Below are 22,951 nucleotides of genomic sequence, written 5' to 3'. Positions count from 1 at the left end.
TAAATGGGCTAAATGTATTTATCTTTTTAAAATTTCTTTATTGATTAAGGTATTACATATTTGTCATTATCCCCCCATTACCTTCCCAAACCATCCCCTACCCAACTCATGCCCTCACCCCCCTGGTGCCTGGTGTCTGTGTCCACTGGTTAGGCTTATATACATGCATACAAGTCCTTTGCTTGATCTTTTCCCCTTATTCCCCACCCTCTCCTACCTTCCCTCTGAGGTTTAAATGCTTCACTGTCTCTGGATCTGTTTTTGATCATTAGTTTATGTTGTTCATTATTTCCCATAGATGAGTGAGATCATGTGATATTTATCTTTCTCTGACTTATTTCACTTAGCATAATGCTCTCCAGTTCCATCTATGTTGCTGCAAATGGTAGGAACTCCTTCTTTTTTACCACAGCATAGTATGCCATTGTGTAGATACACCAGAGTTTTCTAATCCACTCATCTGCTGGTGGGCACTTAAGCTATTTCCAAAACTTAGCTATGGTGAGTTGTGCTGCTATGAACATAGGGGTGCTTATGTAATTGTGCTTCTATGAACACAGGGGTGCATATATTCTTTCTGATTGATGTTTCTAGTTTCTTGGGATATATTCCTAGAAGTGGAATCACTGGCTCAAATGGGAGTTCCAGTTTTAGTTTTTGGAGGTAACTCCATACTGCTCTCCACAGTGGCTGCACCAGTCTTCATTATCACCAGCAGTGCACGAGGGTTCCTTTTTCTCTGCATCCTCACCATCACTTGTCTTATGTTTATTTGTTGATTACAGCCATTCTGACAGGTGTGAGATGATACTACATTGTAGAATTGCATCTCTCGGATAATTAGTGACTTTGAGCACGTTTACATATGTTTCTCGGCCTTCCTTCTGTCTTCTTTTGAAAAGTGCCTAAATAGGTCTGTTGCCTATTTTTTGATTGGATTGTTTATCTTCTTTTTGTTAAGTTGTATGAGTTCCCTGTATATGTTGGAGATTAAACTCTTATTGGTGATAACATTGGCAAATACAGGTTCTCCCATGTAGTGGGCTTTCTTGTTGTTTTGTTGATGGTTTCTTTTGCTGTAAAAAAGCTTTTTATTTTGATGTAGTCCCATTTGTTTATTTTCTCTTTAGTTTCCATTGCCCTAGGAGCAGTATCAGTGAAGAAGTTCCTTCGGCATATGTCTGAGATTTTGCTGCCCATGGATACCTCTAGGATTTTTATGGTTTCCCATCTTATGTTTAAGTCTGTCATCCATTTTGAGTTTATTTTTGTGTATGGTGTAAGTTGGTGGTCTAGGTTCATTTTTTTGCAAGTATCTGTCCAATTTTCCCAACACCATTTATTGAAGAGACTGTCTTTACTCCATTGTATGTTCATGCCTCCTTAGTCAAATATTAATTGGGCATAGTGGTTTGGGTCTATTTCTGGGATCTCTATTCTATTCCATTGATCTATATGTCTATTCCTATGCCAGTGCAATCTGTTTTGAGAACAGTGGCTTTGTAATACAGCTTGATATCTAGTATTAAGAGCCCTCCTACTTTGTTCTTTTTTCTCAGGATTGCTGCAACTATTCAGGGTATTTTTTATTCCAGATGAATTTTTGGAGAGTTCGTTCTATATGCCATTAGTATTTTAATAGGGGTTGCATTGAATCTATAGATTGCTTTGGGTAGTATGGACATTTTAATGACGTTGATTCTACCAATCCATGAACATGGTATGCTCTTCCATCTATTTATATTTATGTCTCCCCCCCCCCCCCTCTCTCTCTCTCTCTCTCTCTCTCTCTCTCTCTCTCTCTCTCTCTCTCTCTTTTTAGTGTCCTGTAGTTTTTTGCATATAGTCTTTTACCTCCTTAGTTAAGCTTATTCCTAGGTATCTTTATTTTTTTGGTGTGATGGTAAATTGGATTGCTTTTTTAGTCTCTCTTTCTGTAAGTTCACTATTGTTGTATAGAAATGCCATAGATTTCTTGGCATTAATTTTGTATCCTGCTATATTGTTGAATTCATTTATTAAGTCTAATAGTTTTTTGATGGAGTCTTTAGGGTTTTTTATGTACAATATCATGTCTCGAATAAAGACAGTTTTACTTCTTTTCCAATTTAGATGCCTTTTATTTCTTCTTGTTGTCTAATCACAATGGCTAATACTTCCAGTACTATGTTGAACAGGAGTGGTGAGAGTGGGCATCCCTGTCTTGTTCTTGTTCTTAGGGGAAATGGTTTTAGTTTTGCCTATTTCTATTTTTATTTTATTTTATCCTATTTTTAGTTGGTCCGAAGGTTGTGGGTTATTGTTAAGCTGATTAATATTTTATCCTATTTTTAACTAATTTGTTTTTTTCTTCTTTCTTTCTCTCTTTCTTCTTACCCACTCATCCTCTTCCTATTTCCTCTATACTGAACTGAGGTCCTCCCCTTATTCATCCAATTCCTTAACCTTACTTTCTGAATATAAGCTCAGCCTCTACAGATTCTGCCCCCACCCTCTTTACTGGGTGTTTGTTATTTGCATTTTTTTAAATCTGTTTCTTCTGTGGTGTTTTCTCCATATATATATATATAATAAAGTCCTGATATATGAAATTTGTGCTGGGGAGGGGGTTCATCAGCCCAGTCTGTACCCTGACCGCAATCTGGGACCGCTGGCTCCTAACCACTTTCCTGCCTATCTGATCACCCCTAACCACTCACATATCTGTGTGATCACCCCTAATACCTCTGCCTGCCTATCTGATCACACCTAACTGCTCGCCTGCTTGCCTGATAAGCCCCTAACCATCTCTGTCTGCCTTCCTGATTGACCCTAACCACTCTGCCTGTCTGATGTCCATAACCACTCAGCTGCTTGCCTGATAACCCCTAACTGCTCAACTACCTTGCCTAATCACCCCTAACCACTCACTGCGTGACTGATTGCTGCTAACCACTCTGCCTGCCTAATCGACCCTAACTGCTTGCCTGCCAGACTGATCACCCCTAACTGCCTCTGCCTCTGCCACCATAACTTCATCCAGAAGGACATTTGTAATGATATCCAGAGGTCATTCAGCTGTCTGGTCTAATTAGCATATTATGCTTTTATTATTATAGGGTTTTTTTCCTCTTTCTTCCTTTTTTTCTTTTTCTTTTTTCTGTTATGACTTTTTCTCTCCTTGATATCATTTGTGCTCTTTTCTCTCCCCTAATTCTCTTTTCACTGGTGGTCACTTATATTGGGGTTATCAGTGTCCTGAGTACATTCTTGTTTTGTTCCTTTGTGTCATGTCTTAGCAAGTTGCATTTTTTCCTGTTTGGTCAATGTGGTAGAAACTGAGGCACATAACCAGACACCCAGAGAGGAGACTCCATCCACAAATAGGTCAATAACACTCCAACCCAACTACAGAGGCAAGAAGCAGGCAGCAATGAGGGAGAGCACGTGAGTGAGGGAGGGTGCAAAAGGGGAGTGTGTAGGCATGTCGGGTGTGTATGTGTGTGTGGGGGGGTGTCTGTGCGCAACACGCGCACGCAGTGAGGGACAGTTACGTCCCACAGGACCTTCGGGGGCAGGCAGACCCGGCTCACCTAGCCAGGCAGCTTACACTACCATTATAAACAGTCCAGGTGTGGCCAGCACTACCATAGAGGCTACGCCTTCTTGAAAGGGAGAGGAGCCATGATGGAGCCCAGCCTCACCTCCACCTAGTGTGCCCTCAGACACCACCAGAACTCTATAGCCATGCCCTAGCACATGCACACATGCACACATGCACAGGTTCTGTGAGTTCCAAAGCATGCTCCCCTTTGGCCAGCCCAACGCATTAGCCTAGGGCATCTTAACCACACAAGCACCAACAGCACAAACAGACCACCCCAATCCAAGGAGCAGCAGCCCCAAAAGAAGCCCGCCCCCCATCCGAGAAGCAGCAACTGTCCGAGAAGCAGCAGCTGTGTAAGAAGCCCGCCCGGTCTGAGGACCAGTAGCCATGTTAGCAGCCTGCCCTGTCTGAGAAGCCACAGACACACACACAGCCCCAGTTTGAGGAGCAGCAACCCTGTGAGCTGCCGGCCCTTTTGAGGAGCAACAGCCAGGCAAACAGCCAACCCTCACCAGAGGAGACATCATAACTGCCAGCAGCTGTGGGAAACCAATCATTGTCTCACTAATTAGAAAGGTGTGGACAAGGAACTCAGAAGGCTGGTCAACCTTGAACCTCTGAAAGGTCAGAGCCAACCACTCCCTATCAAATTGAGACAATGGTAGCTGAAGCAACTTCCCCACCAAATAATCATGTAAATCCTTACTGATAAGATAATCTGCCTGTCACTGGAATTGCCTGCCTAAGGGCAATGGGTGTATCCCAAACCTGAATAAAAAGGATGGTAAGGCCAAGGCAAAGCTTAGTCCTCCCACTAGAGTTGGGCTTCTGCCTGGCCCCCATTTCCCAAATTAATATTTTTTTATTCTCTTTCATTGTGTGTGGCCTTCTCCAGAACCAGAACCCTGAACCTGAACACTGAACCACGCTGGACGTGAAAGGGGTTCCCACAAGCATCCATGCTAGCAGCACCCAACAGAGGAGTCAACACCAACTGAAGAACAGCCACCACAGTAGCGATTTTCCGAGGAGGAGCCACAGCCTGAGAAGCCGATGCCACCAGCAGAGCAGCACCCACCCGACCCAACCCCTAGATTCTTTGGTGACAAGCAAAAATGGGGAGACAAAGAAACCCCCAAAGGAAACACAAGAGGAATTGTGAGAAAAAGAGCTAAGTGAAATGAAGGCGCAATGTCAGAAAAAGGATTCAGAATAAGGGTCATACAGTTCATAAATCAGATGGATGAAAAAGTCAACAACTTACGTAAGAATAAAGAAGAAATAAAGAATTGATATGGCTGCAATAAAAAACACCATGGAAAGTTTCAACAGTAAACAAGGAGAAGAGGAAGACCAAATTAGCAAATTAGAAGACGGGGAAAAACACACACAAACTGAACTGCAATTAGAGAAAAAATTAAAAGACTAGAAGAGAGTCTATAAGAGCTTTGGGACAACATGAAATGAAGCAACATAAGAATAATAGGGGTGTCAGAACAATAGGAAGAGGAACAAGGGTTAGAAAAGCTATTTGAAGAAATAATGACAGAAATCTTCCCAAATGTGGGGAAGAAAAAAATCACACAAGCACAGAGTCCCAAACAAAATGAACCCGAAGAGACCCACACCAAGACACATCATAATTATGATGGAAAACATTAGGACAAAGAGAGAATCTTAAAGACTGCAAGAGAGAGACCGAAAATTATGTACAAGGGATCTCCCATTACATTATCAAATGATTTCTCAACAGAAAAATATCAGGCCATAAAGGAATGGAAAGAAGTTTGATTCTAGAAAATTGGATTCAGCAGTACATCAGAAAGACCATACACCATGACCAAGTAGGATTTATCCTGGGGATGCAAGGATGAAACAATATCCACAAATCAATAAATGTGATACATCACATAAACAAATTGAGAGATAAAAAACACAGTCATATAAATTGATGCAGAAAAAGTATTTGACAAAATCCAACACCCTTTCTTGATAAACCACTGAGAAGTGTGGAAATAGATCATACCTCTACAATGTAGAGTCTACATAATAAAAGCCAAATATGACAAACCCAGAGACAACATCATACTCAGTGGGAATAAACTAAAACCATTTCATCTAGGAACAGGAACAAGACAGGAATGCCCACTTTCACCACTCCTGTTTGACATAGTACAGGAAGTGCTAGCTATAGCAATTAGACAAGAAGAAGAAATAAAAGGTATCCAATAGGAAAGAAGACATAAAATTGGCATTATTCGCAGATGACATGCTCAAATCTCAGAGCGAAGGTAGGGGAAAGTGGGGGTAAGAGGGAACATATCAACCAAAAGTCTTGTATGCATGCATATAAGTTAACCAATGGACATAGACACCAGGGGGGTGAGGGCATGAGGGAGGGAGGAAGGATGTGGGGGGACAATGGGCTGGTAAGGACCCATATGTAATGCCTTAATCAATGAAGAAAGAAAAAAAAAATACATGAATTGCACACATATACTGAGTGGCCAGATTATTATGATCTCTGAACATATGATCTCTGAGATTTGAGCATCTGATTGATGCTTCTCTGTCTCTGGATCTGTTTTTGTTCATTGGTTAATGTTGTTCATTGTAATCTACAAATGAGTGAGATCATGTGATACTTACCTTTCTGGGACGTAAGTATGCAAATTGTCCCCTTGACCAGGAGTTCGACCAGCAGGCAAGCCAGCCAACAGCCCATGTCCCTTCCCCCTGGCCAGGCTGGCCAGACCCACACATGCACAAATTCATGCACTGGGCCTCTAATATATTATATATATATATATATATATATATATATATATATATATAGAGAGAGAGAGAGAGAGAGAGAGAGAGAGAGAGAGAGAGAGAGAGAGGCCAGATTACTATGCATTCAGAGATCATAATAATCTGGCCACTCAGTGTATAATAAAGCAATGGATTCCAAAGCAATGTGAAAGACAAGAGATATTTCTTATAAAGGGGCCTTCCTAATTGTATTTTAAGCACAAAATACAACAAACGTCTTATGTTTACAATTCACAGAATATCTATCTGAACCTGCAAATATTTATTTTTATGGAATATGAAATACTGTGTGGAAAAACAGAAAGCAAAATTACAAATTACATTTCAGACCTGAAACTCTGTGACTCTGTAATGAAAGATAAACCAAAAATAAACAAGTTTTCTAGTAGTCTTTCATACCTCACAAAGCCATTTGAAAGATAAATACGGTATTATTTCCATGAGATTCATTTGAAAGGAGGTCTGACTCATTAGGTAAATCATGTCATCAGGAAAAAGCTTAATAAAAACACTAAAAAATACTCACAATCCTATTAAAATACCAACAGTATACTTCGCATACCTAGAACAAACTTTCTAAAAATTCATATGGAATTAAAAAAAAGAAAGACCCCAAACACCCTCAGCAATCCTGAGAAAAAAGAATAAAGTTGGAGGGATCACAATACCAGATATCAGGCAAAATTCAAAGCCACTGTTCTCAAAACTGCCTGGTACTGGCACAAGAACACACAAAGAGACCAATGGAATAGAACAGAGAACCCAGAAATGGACCCAAACCACTATGTTCAATTAATATTTGACAAAGGAGGCAAGAGCACACAATGGAGTCAAGATACTCTCTTCAATAAATCGTATTGAGAAAATTGGCAGTTACGTGCAAAAAAATGAAACTAGCCCACAAACTTACACCATACACAACAATAAACTCAAAATGGATAAAAGATTTAAATGTAAGACCTAAAACCATAAAAATCTTATTCCTCATACCAATATGTTTACCAATACATCTTGTAGGACAATGGAAACTTAGGAGAAAATAAACAAACAGGACTACATCAAAATAAAAAGCTTCTGCACAGCAAAAGAAACTGTCAACAAAATAACAAGAAAGCCCACTGCATAGGGGAGCATATTTGCCAGTAATACATCCAATAAGGAATTAATCTCCAAAATATATAGGGAACTCCTTTGCCCATTTAATAAAATTTAATAAAATGGGCAAAGGACTTAGACACTTCTCCAAAGTGAACATACAGAAGGCTAAGAAGCATATGTAAAAATGCTCTAAGTCACTAATCATCAGAGAGATGCAAATCAAAATGACAATGAGGTACCACCTCAAAACTATCAGAATGGCTATCATCAACAAGTTAACAAATGACAAGTGTTGGTGAGGATGTGGAGAAAAGGGAACCCTCATACACTGCTGGTGGTATGCAGACTAGTGCAGCCACTGTGGAGAACAGTATGGAGTTTATTCAAAAAATTAAAATTGGAATTCCCATTGATGCAGTGATCCCACTTCTAGGACTATACCCTAAGAAACCAGAAACACCAATCAGAAAGGATATATGCACCCCTATGTTCATAGCTGCACAACTCACCATAGCTAATATTTGGAAATAGCGTAAGTGCCCATCAGCAACTGAGTGGATAAAAAAGCTGTGGTCAATTTACACAACAGAATACTACCCAGCTGTAAAATAGAACTCTTACCATTTGTAACAGCATGGATGGACCTGGAGAGTATTATGCTAAGAGAAATAAGCGAGTTACAAAGAGATAAGTATCACATCTCACTCATATGTGGAATCTAATGAACAAAATAAACTGATGAACAAAAATAGATCCAGAGACACAGAAGCATGGAACAGACTGTCAAACCTCAGAGTGAAGGCAGGGGAGGACAGGTTGGTGGGAAGAGATCAACCAATGAACTCGTTTGCATATATGCATAACCCATGGATACAGAGAATAGGGTGGTGAAGGTCTGGGGTGGGGAAAAGGGGAAGGCTAGAAGAGGTCAATGGAAGGAAAAGGCAAGACATCCATATCCTATCTAATAAGAGAGTAATACCATCACTCCAACACACAAGACGGCTTCCCCCATGTGGTTAAAGATGGCTGCCCCCATGTGGATACAAGATGGCCAGCAGGGGAGGGCAATTGTGAAGGACCAGGCCTGCAGGGGGGGGGGGGGGGTCAGTTAGGGGTGACCAGGCTGGCAGAGAAGGGAAGTTGGGGTGACTGGGCCTACAGGGAAGGACAGTTGGGTCTGCCGGGGAGAGCAGTTGGGAGGGAAACCAAGCCAGCAGGGGAGTGGTTAGGGGGTGATCAGGCTGACAAGCAGAAGTGGTTAGGGGCAATCAGGCAGGCAGGCAGGTGAGTAGTTGGTACTCAGCAGTCTGGAATTGTGAGAGGGATTCCAGATTGGAGAGGGTACAGGCTGGGCTGAGGCACACTCTTCCCCCCCCCCCCCCCCCGCGCCCTCCCCTCCCCCCCCACCAGTGTACTGGGCCTCTAGTACAGTATATAGAAAGCCAGGTGCTGGCACAACTGAAACTGGACAGAACCAAAAGGCTGTGTGGGGTGACCAGGCTCGTAGGGGGGCAGTGAGAGGCAACCAGGCTGGGGGGGGGGGGGGGGGAGAGGGGGGGCAATTGGGGAGACCAGGCTCAAGGGGTGGGGCAGTTGGGGACAACCAGGTCGGCAGGGGGGCAGTGAGGGCTGACCAGGTCAGCAGGGCGGGGCAGTTGGTTGTGACCAGGCCAGCTGGGGGGGGGGGGGGGGGGGCAGTTGATTATGACCAGGCCAGCAGGAGAGCAGTAAGGAGAGACCAATCCGGTGGGTGAAATTAGGGGCAAACAGGCTGAAAAAGGGGTGGGGGAGTTAGGGGAGACCAGGTTGGGGGGGAAGGGGGTGTTAAGGGGCGACAGGCCAGCAGGAGGGGGCAGTTGGGAATGACCAGGCCAGCGGGGCGGGGGGGGGGGGTAGTTGGAGGTGACCAGGCTGGCAGGGCAGCAATTAGGTGCGACCAGGCTGGCAGAAGGGGAGCAGTTGGAAGCAACCAGGCTGGCGGGGGGGGGGGGGGGGGGGGGAAGAGCAGTGAGGGGTGACTAAGCCAGCAGGGGGAGGGGTGTGTGTGTGTGTGTGTGTGTGTGTGTGTGTGCAGTTAGCGGTGACCAGGCCAGTGGGGGCAGCAGTTGGGGGCCACCAGCAGGCAGGGAGACAGGGGTAACCATGCCAGCAGGGGAGCAGTTGGGAACAACCAGGTCAGAAGGGGATGGCAGTAAGGGGCAACCAGGCTGGTGGAGGGGCAGTTAAGGGTGACCAGGCCGGCGGGTGTGGAATAGATGGGGGCAATCAGGCCAGCAGGCAGAGGGAGTTAGGGGTGATCAGGCTGGCAGGGGGGATAGTTAGGGCGATTAGGCAGGCAGGCAGGTGAGCAGTTAGGAGCCAGCAGTCCAGGATTGTGAGGGATATCCGACTGCTGGCAGTTGGACATTCTCTGAGAGTTCCCAATTAGAGAGGGTGTAGGCCCAAATTTTGCGCACTGGCTCCCTCCCTCCCCTCCCCCTGTGTGTGTGTGTGTGTGTGTGTGTGTGTGTGTGTGTGTGTGTGTAGTCCTTTGCAGAAAGATTCCTGCAACAGGGCTTCTTGCTGTGGTCTCTGCCGCCCTGCCTGATTCCCTCCCTTCTCCCCCTCCCTGCTTGCTTCTCTCCTATCTCCCCTGACCCTGTCCCACTTGCTTGCTTCTCCACAGCTTCGCTCCCTTCTGCAGCACTTGGCTTCTGTCATCAGTCTTCACTATACACCTGGATATGCAAATTAACCGCCATCTTGGTTGGGTTAATTTGCATGATCACCCTGATTGGATGGTGGGTGTGGCTTGTGGGCATAGTGAAGATATGGTCAATTTACATGTTTCTCTTTTATTAGATAGGATAAAGAGCCAGGGTTCATAATGTCCTAAATGACTGAACAGATAACCGAACACTGGAAGTTAGTCCTTCTCCGGGCTTCTCTCTGGGCCTGATCCTCAGTCCCATTGGCAGTCAGTGCCTGCAGTGGTGGCAATTAGTGCTGGGTAGCCGAGGCTGTTAAGGGCGATAAGGCTGGCAGGGGAGGGCAGTTGGGGATGAGATCAGGCTGGATTGGAGAGCAGTTGGGAGCAAGATCAGGCCAGCAGGGGAGGGCAGTTGAGGGCAATCAGGCAGGCAGGCAGAGGGACTGGGGCAATAAGGCAGGCAGGCAGGTGAGCAGTTAGAAGCCAGCGGTCCCAAATTTCGAGAGGGATGTCTGACTGCTGGTTTAGACTCGATCCCCCTAAACCAGCAGTCAGACATCCCCCAAGAGGTCCTTGATTGGAGAGGCTGGGCTGAGGAACCCCCTCCCCACTGTGCACTACTATGTAATAATTTCAACAATAAAGATCAAATCTATAATAATAAAACTGTAATATGCTAATTAGACCAGATAGCCAAATGACCTTCTGGACATCATTCCGGATAAAGATACAGCAGCAGGGGCTGAGGAAGAGGTGGTAGGGGGCAATCAAGCAGGCAGGTGAGCAGTTAGGGGTGATCAGGTAGGCAGGCAAAGGTGGTTAGGAGCTAACAGGGAGGCAAGCAAAGGTCTTAGGGGCGATCAGGCAGGCAGGCAAAATGGTTATGGGTGATCAGGCAGGCAGGCAGGCAAGCAGTTAGGAGCCACCGGACCCACATTGTAAGAGGGTGCAGGCCTAGCTAAGGGACTTCCACCACTCCCGTGCACGAATTTCATGTACCAGGACTCTAGTTAATAAATAAAATAATTTAAAAAATACATCTTCTAAGAGGGCATATATGTGACCTTCACTAGACAGGAGGTAGCTCTGAAAACTAATAATGAATATTGGCCAATGGTGACCATCAGGCCCAACAAGAAACAGGGTGTATATGACCTCACAAAACCATCTGACTGGCTGGTATGAATAACAATGACAATCTAATGAGTAGCTAAAACACTTGAGAATTTAGCCTGGGCCAAATGAAAGGCCTTCTCTCATTCAATCCTCAATATTTTTTAAATTCTCATTCAATCCTCAATATTTTTTAAATTCATTGATTTTAGAGGTAGAGGAAGAGAAAAATGGAAAGTGAGAATGAGAAACATCAGCGTGAAAGAGAAACACCAATTAGTTTCCTCCAGTATGTGCCCTGACCAGGGATTGAATCCACAACCTAGGTATGTGCTCTGACCAGAAATCAAACCCGCAACATTTGGTGTATAGGACAATACTCTAATCAACTGAACCACCTGGCCAAAGCTCATTACAATATTTTTTTAAATATATTTTATTGATTTTGTACAGAGAGGAAGGGAGAGAGATAGAGAGTTAGAAACATCAATGAGAGAGAGTCATCGATCAGCTGCTTCTTGCACACCCCCTACTGGGGATCTGCCCACAACCAAGGTACATGTCCTTGACCGGAATCGAACCCGGGACCCTTCAGTCCCCAAGCCGACGCTCCCCATTGAGCCAAACTGGTCCCGGCCATTACAATATTTTAATCTCCAGTTTTACAAATGGGGACACAGTTTTAAGGGTATTAAATAATTTGGCTGCAAGCAACCAGACTCCAAAACCTATTTCCTCATGTATTGCATACATCTTACAATTAGTTTCACCTTTTTTTCATGGATCCATGATTTCTATATCATTTTTATATTGTTATTCCATGATTAGTGACTATAAGATGTTGCCTAGGTCAGACTCCACAGACCTCATGCACAAGATTAGGAATTATAGAGGAAGTGAAAATGGATGAGCCACTAGGATTGCACTCTCTTCTCACACAGACCTAAGGAAAGTAGGCATGTCTTGTGTGCGTAGACTATTTGCCCAAACCATTTATATTAATATAGCACTTAGCTTCTTCTATTATAGAACTTAAGTTCTAAAATTATTATTATTACATACCTTGGAAATGAAAGTATTAAGATATCTATCTTGTTTCAAGATAGCTATAATTCATTGTATTGACTCATTCAATGGACAAACTATTAATGACTATTGTAATCCAAGCATTGGGCCATTTGCTGAGTATATAAGGATGAATAAGATATAACCTGGGCCTAATAACCTCAAAGGACAAATAAACAGATGAATATGATAACTATGTGGTGAATGCAGTAAAAGGGAGCCATTTAGGGAACAGTCAGTGTCCAATGGTGGGTTTGGGAAAGGGAGTAATAAGGACTTGCTAAATGAAATAGTACCTGGGACAAGCCTCCAAGAGGCTTACCATGTGAAAAGGAACTACCTATCTAGTGACCCCAGGTGGAAAAGATTTCATTACCTCAAACATCATACATATCTCTGCAACTCCTTGAAAAGTAAAGACCTCAAAAGAACAGCCCACACTGGAGAAGAAACCCAGGTTCCCCAAAATATGTGTTCAGTGCTGGGGCCCCACCAGCAGGTGAGGGGATCCTAAGGCAGGAGTGGGATGTGGATGCTATGGGGGCATAGGATACCAAGGAGACAGAACTAAATCTCACATCACCCTGCTTGGCCTCAGAGGATGGCTGGTTAGCCAGTGATGGTTAAGATTCCTCAAGAAAGGAACAACCTAAGACAGGCACAGTCGAAGAGGGGTCATCAGGAGAGAACTTGGGCATCAACTGAGGTGGGGCACAGACCCTCAGCCCCAAAACTTTGCAGGGGCCTGAAACCTCACCCCTGCTGAGGGAGTCTATGTCCCCATTGCTGCTTAACTTCCCATGCCCAGCTCAAATAGGGAACCAGGTAAAAGACAGAGACTTGGCTGACAGCAGCTGCCCTCGCACTACAACAAGACTTGTTTGAATTGTATTGTAAACATGGTGTGGGGAAGTGGGTTTTTGATATCTAAATCCAGCCCATCACCAGGAATGCTCAGGGCCTACTCAAGAAGGCAAATAATCCTTTCCCCTAATATTTACACGGTAAAATAAGATTGTTTTAGCGTAATAAATTTGATAGTACAATAGTAGACAGGTTTTCAGGCTAATTTAAATTGGCTAATTGAAATAAGTGAATATTCTAGAAAAATTAATTGCACTGGACAAAAAGCTGTTCCTAAAGTGTTAACTAAAATTTTTATTGGTAGTTCATCTCAGGATAAAATCTCACAACAGAAAATGAAACTTAAGCAGTCATATTATAGTGCAAAAAATTCAAATTTAAAAGCTATCAAGACTACATTATAAAATTTTCAAAAGCCTCCTAATATTTAAATCAAAAAGGGGGAAAGTAGAAGAATATCGTGTAAGGAAAAATATCCTGTAAGTAAATTACATCTAGAAAATTTGTACTTTAGAAAATTAATTGTAATGCTATCATCCAGACACCCTTGAAAAACACACATGGTGTCAAAACAAGCCAGAGGAAAATCATTTGGGCAAAATTAAAAAGGATCCCAAGTCAAATTTATAGAAAATATTCCTTTATTAACTTTTGGTGGAGAATATATTTGTATATTTTCAGAAAACAACTCCAAGACCATGTGGACTCTGGCAACGAGAAGAATTGACAGGACTACTCCAACCATGAAGACAAAGAGAAGCAGTCCAGAGATGGAAGATGCTGAGGACGCCTTGCCATAATAGCAGTCAGCAGCTGTGTGTCACTGCAGGTTGCCCAGGACCAAACCAGAGAGGGTCATACCTGCATTACCACCATTTGTCCACCATCCAGAACTGAAATATCATTGCTGACATATACACATAACGAACTGTTTGACATTGAAATTGGGTCTCAAAAGAACTGTTGGCCCAGAAAGAAACTCACTACAGACTGATTGATTTGCCTTTCAGCATAACGATTATAGCGTGTCTCATTTTTTATTCTTATAAGTATATTTCCAGTAGGAAATGATCTCACTCATCTAGGGGAAATGGTGAACAACATAGACTGATGAACAAGGAGACTGATGAACAAGGATCAGACTGTTGGACCTCAAAGGGAGGGTGGGGACAAACGGGAGAGATCAACCAAAGGACTTATGTGCATACATATGAGCCTAACCAGTGGTCAAGGACAATAGAGGGGTGGGGGCATTAGTGGAGAGGGGTGGGGGATTGGAATGGGGAGATGAGGACAAATATGTGATGCCTTAATCAATGAATAAATTAAAAAAAAAAGCAGTCTAGCTTTTCATGAGGTCATCTCAGTGATCTGAGATCCAATAGATGTTTGGGTCACAGCCATTCCACGGTCTTTCTATTTGATTCAGAAAGACCTGGCTACCTGGCAACAAGCTCTACACACACACACACATATACACAGACTAGACTGAAACCCTTACCATTTATAGTACCATTTTGTCCCCAGTGAACTCTATAACCTCAACCAGTGAACTCATCTGTCTTTTGGCCTGAACTTCCAACTGTCCTCGTTTGAGTAAGGCCCATTCCCATTATCTGTTTATACAGATGTTTAGCACAGAGGAGGCCCAGGAGTAGACTTCTATGTAGGAACATTTAAATGCTTAATGATCAACAGGAGAGGAGGAAAAAAAGGAAAAAGCAAGGAAAAGAAGAAGAAAGGGAGAGGAGGGGAGAGAGGGGAGGGGAATGAGATTGGCCTTAAAATAAAAACTGCCATCATATGTGCACCATAGTGGCCTATCTCTCCTTTTCAACAGATACAACCTAGACATCCTCAGGTAATGGATATTGATGGAGGTACATGGAAAACACAGCTAGTTTCATGGTGTTCCCTTTCACAGCAGCCGACAGTTCCCAATGAGGATGAACGCACTGGCTTCCAGATGGTCTTATGCTGTCCGAGGTCACCCCTAGTCCACAAGAGGCAAGATCAGTTCTAGGGACTACTTTAGGAAAAAGACCACACCAAAACTTCATCCTCACTGCACACTCAGAAGGTGGCCTAGCTCCCAAGAGCCCCCTATATTGTGCCTCACCTTCAATGCCATAACAAGGTCAGCTCTAGGAAGTATTATGGTGGACAGAGGCTGCTCCACTCTGGCATATGTTAAACAGCCTTCTAGTTTAAAAGCCCCCAATACTTAACAGAGCTGCATTCTTCAGAGGACAAGAATGTATGCAGGCCATGGAAAGAGGCATGACATGAGGCTTTGAAAACAGATTAACCCCCCTAATACAGAGAGTTCACTGCTCAGCCAGCAACCCATACAAGGGCTACCCAGTCATTTATATCAGGGCCTGTATCTCAGAAAGTCTAGTCAGCAGCAACTTGAGCAAATCTCAGAGTTACTTAAGAAATGACTACTTGAGCCCAGTCGGGCGAGGCTCAATGGTTGAGCATTGACCTATGAACCAGGAGATCACAATTTAATACCCCTGTCAGGGCACATGTCTGTGGTTGCAAACTCCAGCCACAGTAGGGAGTATGCAGGAGACAACCAATCAATGATTCTCTCTCATCACTGATGTTTCTACCTCTCCCTCTCCCTTCCTCTTTGAAACCAATAAAAATTTATTTAAAAAAAAAAAAAGGATGACTGCCTAAATGGCAGTTATAATCCCACCAATTTTTCAAGAATCTGGACCAGTCCTAAACAGTTCCTTAAGTAGACAGCCTTTCCCTTAGTGAGGTATTTTTAATGAGATTGCTTTAACCTCTTTAAAAAACAAACAAACAAACAAAAAACCTCATGCTACCCTATTTCTCGCCTTTAGTACAACTTCCACCTGACTCCTGGCCCCTTTAAAGTACAGCCCCAGTTAGAGTGCTCATCTGGGATTCTTGCAGGGCCACCACACCAGGCCACAAGGCACACCCAGAGAAGCAGGCCATCTGTCCACCAAGGCCAGAGTCAACTGCTCAGGTTTTCCTCGCTGTGCAAGTAAAATAAAGGATCAAGCCCCAACACTCACTTTTTTATTCTTCTGTGTGACCACTTTCTCAATTGATATTCTGCTCACCTTTTTCTGCCTAGCAAATGCTTTAAAGAGAAGACAGGAAATAAAACGTCTGACTCTCCTAGCCTGTATCCCAGAGACACAATTCCCAATTCCTTATCTCTACACCGCCGCCCCCAAAGGGAAAGGCACAGGGCCCTCTCAAGGTCCCACCTAACCTGTCACCGCTGCAACTTTCCTCTCCCTCCCCCGCCTGCCTGCTGGGTCAACGCCAGGCTCCCCCAAAGCCGCAGTCACCTGCGGGTGGGGGAGGGAGGTCACTTTCCTTCTGGTAGTTCATTCCAGGTGCGAGATGCACCTTTTATATATATATATCAAGGTGTAAACCAGCCCACCCCTGCCCCACTAAATGCTCTTTCCTAGAGAATGTGAGAAGACACTGAGGGTAAAGAATGCCGTCCCCAGAGAGAAGCGGAGGGGGGTGGGGGGAGCATAGAGGTGAGAGCCCTGTGCTTGGTGTGACTCGCTCCCGCAGCTCCCGCCCACCCTGCGCTGGGTCCTAGCGCTGCCGCAGGTCTCTTCCGGGCGCGGCTGCGCAGCGAGAGCAGGAGGCACGCGGCTCGCTCACCAAGCTGCAGAGGTTGCTAATATTGGGACCTGCCCTAGCGGTAGCTGCCCGCGGCACTGCGGTCAACTCGGCGGCCTTTCTCACTGCAACCGGATGAAATACTTAAATAGCCCTTGTTCCCCACCCCCGCTGCGCACAGCCACCCACTCAACTTCATCCAAGCCCCAGAGAGCGATACCACAGAGTGCCAGGCACACCCTTCCCCCTCCTCTGGCTCCCGCTGATCGTATACCTCCCGGCCCCTTGCCCCCCACACCCCGCCCTCCCACATACAATATCCCTGCGAACCCGGCCAACCGCGGCCCAGCGAGTCTAAACAGTAGAGATGTCACCTGCAGGATGGGGGAAGCAGGGGGAGTGCCGAGGACTACTTTGTTATTTTATGGTCTTTATTCAGCAGCTATACCAGCAGCCCTTGTCCGCTAACTCGCCCTTGGGGTCCTTTCCACCCTCGTAGTCCCCACCTTACCTCCCTTGCATCCTACTCTCCCAGTGGCAATGACTGAATTTCAAATGGCTCGACTGCATGTACCAAACGTCCTACCCTAAAAGTGACTGCACTAAAATAATAAGAAGAAGAATCATAAGCTCGGGGTATGTGAGAGCCCCACTAGCACGTCCCAAAATCTCTCTGTGCCGGGTCCACCAGTGCTGCACGAGGGGGGGAGGGGGTGTTCCGAGGGTACCTCCAAGGCCAGACTCGGCCAGCTCACACAATGCCACCGGGCCGGCCCTGCCCGCGGCCCGGGCTCTCCGCGCTGAGAAGCGGGCCCACCCGGGCGCTGGTAAGCCGGCCGCGGACCGCAGGCCAGAAGCTGGGCTCCGGGAAGCGGTTCACTTAAGCTTGCCATTGTTCCGCCCGGCCTTTGGCCTAACCCCCACCCCCACCCCCAACCTTTCCCCGGCGCTCTGGTCTCGCAGGGCCCGAGCCCCGACCCACCTCCCAGACGCCTAGGAGCCCCGCCTGTGCGCTTCCTACAGAGGAAGAAAAATCCCCGACGGAACAAGGTGTCAGGTTCCGATATCCAGCTGGTCCTCAGTCCCCGCACCAAGTCTCCCGCCGCGGCGCGCGCCTCCAGCGGTTCTGGGGCGGCGGCTGTCAGTCCCGCAGACCATACACACAAAGAAACGAAGGGGCTCAACTTGGGCCAAAAACCTGGTTACCCAAATGCCGCCATAAGTGTGCAAGCCATCGCCCGTGGCCCCCAGAAATGAGTCCGGAGTCCCCACCGCAACGCAGGGCGCACCAGCCGGGCAGAGGGTGCCGGACGTGGAGCGCGTTAGGACCGCGCGGAGCCGGCCGGGCCACCGCAGAAAGCGCCTGGGGCTGGGGCTGCAGAGCCGGCACCTGCCGGCCCCGGGCGCGAGGACCGCGTTCCGCCGCGGGGCGCACTAAGGCACCGGCCCTAGCTGCTCGCCCCGAGGCGCGGCCCGGACCCCAGACGGCAGCTGCGACCCGGACACTCCAGCAGTCCCAACCTCAGCGCCCATCGCCAGTGTCTTGGTGAGAACGCTAGGAACGGCGGCAGCCCCCACAGCAGCCCAGAGCAGCACTTGCAAAGTTTAGTCTGCTGTGCAACCACCAGAGCTTGCATCCATGGGGGCGGTGTGGGGGGCTGAGAAGTATTTTTCAACCGAATAATTGCAAGGCCAGGAGTTACCACTTTTTTTTTTTTTTTTTTTTTTGTACAGCCAGTAATTTTTGCACTAGCAGGTTCAGCTTGGGGCTGAGGCTCCGGGAGTAAAGGGGCAAAATGGTAGGCCATCCCATCCCAGGCCTGACTCCAGCTCGCCTTCTGGCCTCATCAACAGCCCCTGAACCTAAATCAGATAGTTTAGATTGTGGTCTACATCTGGCATGAAAGCTTGAGGGAGAAAAATCACCGCGGGACTTTGTTTTTTACGACCCATTTTAAGTGTTGTCAGGTGGGTCCACTAAAAAAAAAAATCAACTTTCAACAGCCTGGTTGCCCAAACTGGCGCTTTTTATTTCTTTATTTTTTAATTTTTTTTTTATAAGTACAGGGGACGAGGGGGAGCAGAGTCCCCCACCTGGACTGGCTGTCTGTTGGGCTCAGGGTAACCCAGCCAGCACGTGTGCGCAGAAATAAAAGGGGTGCATGGTCACCAGCCCTCGGTTTGTAGCCTCCATGCTGAGTCACAAGTACCCTCCTGGGGAAGTGAAGTCCTCAGAACTGAATGCTCTTTATAATTAGCGCTCAGCTTTTGCATGGGACACACAAATTCACCAGAGAGCCACCAGGAACCCCACCTCAGCTGCACACTAAAGCCCTGGGGTGATTTGATGGCTGGAAGGACAAGCAACCCCAGTGAGCGTCCAGCCACTTTCCAAATCTAATGTGACTTCAAAAGAACATTCAGCTAGTAAGCCTAGCAGAAGGGTTTCAGACCTTCAAGGTGGGAATCAATACCTTTCCTTTACAATTCAAGTAGGATACTTGTTAGAAGGAGGAAGGAGCAAAAACTTCATTGGGGCACTAGATTACAATAAACCATACCTTCAGGAAATGCATTTTTAAGTTCTCAGTAGTTAATGATTAAAGCTTTAAACTCCTGGGATTGGTCCATCCAAAACAAAAACAAATTCCTAAACCTGATTTTCCTGAGTATCTGATTCAAAGGAATGAGGAGCTTATGTGATATTTATAAAAGATGGCTTTCTTTAAAAAAAAAATTTTTTTTTTTTAATTTAAAGCATTTCAATGTAGACTTGCATAGGTGCCAGTGGCAGACCTGCAATTCCGGGGGCTTTTTATTTTATTTATTTTTTTAAGCTGGCAAGATGAAGCAGAAAGAGGGAAAGACCCTTCCTGCAACCGCCCCCCCCCCCGCCCCCGACCACCCCTTCTTGGTAGTTATAATCCCAACGTATCACAGCGCGGACACAAGAATGTTAATGGTATACCTACCGAATCGGCTGTGGTCTTTCCTGGTTCCCTGGATAGTACCATTGGGGAAGATTTCCAAGTGAAATCCAGTCCTGCAGTAGAGCTGCCTTCGCCTGAGAATCCCCTTTAAGTGATCCAAATCCGTGACTGCCGGTCCCCGGGGAAGCCCCCCTGCTTCGGACTGACCCAGGTGGTCACTTAGCAAAACCGGGCTGTCCACCGGCAACACCGGCACATTTCCAAACGGTACTGCATCCTGCACACCGAAATAGTTCCCAACTTCACCTAAGGGAGCCATCAGAAGGCTGGGCTGTTGGAGCACAGGGATAAACAATAATGATGGTGCCAACCCGGGAAATCTTAGGCGAGGTATATTCAACTCCCCTCCCTTACTGCGGTTGCAGAGAGGGGAAAAAAAATACGTTATTTTCTTCAATCCATGAAATGCATAAATAAAAGTAATCTGCCGTTTCACTGGTACAGGTTCAAGGTCAAACCACTAATAGCCTAAAGAAACCAGCGTTGTATACTCACACGCCGACACACTGATAAACACATCTATGCATCTCTATGGGCAGAGCCCCGGCTCCTAGAAGGCAGGAAGGTCTGCATCTCAGCCGGCGGTCGTACGGGGGGAATTTCGTAGTTTCTCCATTTGGTTCCAGATCGGAATGGCCATGGCAACTTCAATGCCTAGGCGTTATTATAGGATTTTAAGATGCACTGGCTACGTCAGAATCCACGGGTCCTGACTCCGGGAAAGGCATGCGCCGTTTTTACTCTAACCGACTATGCAGACATCAGCAGGAATCCTTCCAGGGCGGGGGTGGGGTGGGGGGTGGAATCTCACGTTGGTGGCGCTGAAGACTCTCCCTTCCCGATCCCCCCTCCAAAAAAAAGGCAATAATAATAATATAATAAAACAAAAAACAAAAACTTTAGGCGTCCAAAGCTGGAATCCGGAATCTTGCGGCGGCTCGGCGGAGGTCCATTGGTTCAGCGCAGTCGGCCAGAGGCGAGCGAGAGAGCGGTGTCCGCAGATCGCGTGCGCCCTGCGGCCGCGAACAGGTGTTGCCGCGCGGGCTCCAGCCTGGTGACGGGCGGAGCGCTCCTCCTGCGCAGCCCGGCCGGCGCGCAGAGTGGCGCAGGGCGGCATTGGGCCGGGTTTAAGGTAGCGCCGTGCTGCCCGCGCGTCCCGTGGTCCTAGCGCCTGCCCTTTCCAACGCACAGCGGCTGGCGCAGCGGCAGGCCCGGCGCGGCCAGCCGGGCGCGACCACCCGGGACCACCCCGCGTTACAAAGACGCCCAGAGAGAGGCAGGGGATGCAAATCCTGAGACTCCCAAGTTCTCCTGCGGAACTGGAGCCCGGACCCCGAAACCTGGCTCGGCGCAGTGATGAAGGTTCAGGCAGGAGTGGGAAAGTAATTTCGCTTGGACTCTAATGTTACATGAAAAATACAACTTAGTTGCTAGAGTTAGAGGGAAGGGTGCTGATTTAATGATATTGAATGGACATAACAGTTTCTCCTTCATTCTTCTGCCAGGCAAACTAATGCAGGTGAGACGAGCGAGCGGACGAGACCCCAACCTCTGTTATGCTCACGCACGCCTGTGGGACCTCCGGATCTGTTTGGACAGCCTTCCCGGCGGACATCTCTCGTGGGCGCAGTTCAGGTCCCACCAGCGCGGTCCCGGGGGCTGCGACGCAGGCGGCCGCGGGGTGGGGGACGCCCAAGACGCGCCTCCGTCCCGGAATTGGACCTGCGCGCGTCCGCGGAGAGCCAGGGAAGGGAGCGCTCCAGTGGGTCCCGCTGTCCCCAGACCAAGCTAATCAGGGCGAGCTCGGATAAGAAGAAGCAAGTCCAGTGTCCCCACTACGGCAGCAAGACAACGTGGAAGCCTGGGCTCCAGAGCCGGCCTCGGGTTTCTGCTTGCGACCCACGACCTCCGCGCTCTGCCGGGCTGGGACAAAGCAACCCGCCTCACGGAGCCGCAAGGGGCACTGCGGTGCTGGGCTAGGTGCGCTCTGCGCGGGTCCCCGAGGAGGTTCCCCATCACACACTCACACTCACATTCACATTCGCCCTGCAACCGCCCTCAAGCCCCTCTCCCTGATCCTCTTTGTTCACATTGTCCTAGAAAGGAGCAGACTCTCGGGTCTGGATAGGGAAACTTGGCGAGACTTGCGCGCAGCCCCAGACTGCTGAGCGAGCAGTGAGAAGCGAAGTGTGAGCCAAGACTGGACCCCTGCGGCGGGAAGGGGAATCGGAGCCTTTCTAGGAGAGAAGTCAGACCCGCCTTAGCAGCAGCTTTGAGCAGCAGGGGAAGGGCCAGTCTGTCCTCCTCTGGACGGAAGGTTATGGAGATGAAAGGCAGCGATGAATTTGCAGGTTCTTGGGCGACCTGGGGCGACCTCACCCGGCCCCCGCGTGGATGACATGCTGGGGCGGATGAGAAGCAAGGACAGGCATGAAGTGGCCCTCCCTTCTTTCCATTCCCACACCCATTTGCCGCAGTCCCGGATCATGGGGTGTCTGGGGCTGCCTCTGAGCATCTTGCTCACGTGCTCATGAAGCACCAGCGCCCTGCCCTGCCCTGCCCAGCAGTATTTCCAGCAGTCACGTTCACTGTGGGCTTTCACATTAACTGCTCGGTGGCAGATACAAGAAGCTAGGAAGCAAGTGTCACTTCTCATAAACCATCTGAGTAGCCTGCATTCATCTCGGGCAGCCAGCCGCGCTGGGTTAAGCAGGGGTATGCCTGGACCACTTGGGTACAATGAGCCGGGTGATTACTTTTTTTTTTTTTTTTTTTTTTTTTTTTTTTTATGAAACCTGATAAAGGAAGAGACATATGCAGGTGAAGATGGAGAGGGGGAGATGCTTGATCAGGAGACAACCAAGCAGCACGTGGACATTCCTACTGAAGTAAGGACTGGGGCAATTTCCACCAGCTGTATCCCACCAAATTTTTTAGAACTGATGTTAGACTGTCGGCCAATGAGCCAAGACCATTTCCACTTAAGAATCCTGAAGCCTCGTGACTGTCACTTTAAAAAGCAATGGAGCAACGGGAAAAAAGGCTAAGTAGCTGATGGAGCATTTTTCTACTACTTAGCGGCAGCCTTCTCTGGGCTCCCTT

The 22,951-nt window shown here is 47.1% G+C and overlaps 1 protein-coding gene across 1 annotated transcript in view; it reads right to left on the bottom strand.

Moving 5' to 3' along the window:
* The window catches only part of FGF9 (fibroblast growth factor 9), a 63,461-nt gene extending 42,060 nt beyond the window's left edge, over positions 1-21,401 (bottom strand). Inside the window, exon 1 of the mRNA XM_036457552.2 lies at positions 19,832-21,401. Within this exon, the coding sequence (XP_036313445.1) occupies positions 19,832-20,108 (277 nt within the window). The 5' untranslated portion in view covers positions 20,109-21,401. The remainder of the gene's footprint in view (positions 1-19,831) is intronic.
* Between the last annotated feature and the right edge of the window lie 1,550 nt (positions 21,402-22,951).

This window comes from Pipistrellus kuhlii, unplaced genomic scaffold (genome assembly GCF_014108245.1).
Source record: "Pipistrellus kuhlii isolate mPipKuh1 unplaced genomic scaffold, mPipKuh1.p scaffold_m20_p_3, whole genome shotgun sequence".
In the NCBI taxonomy this organism is placed as follows: Eukaryota; Metazoa; Chordata; class Mammalia; order Chiroptera; family Vespertilionidae; genus Pipistrellus; species Pipistrellus kuhlii.
The sequence above is the reverse complement of the archived record's forward strand: the minus strand, read 5'-3'. Positions and strand labels throughout refer to the sequence as shown.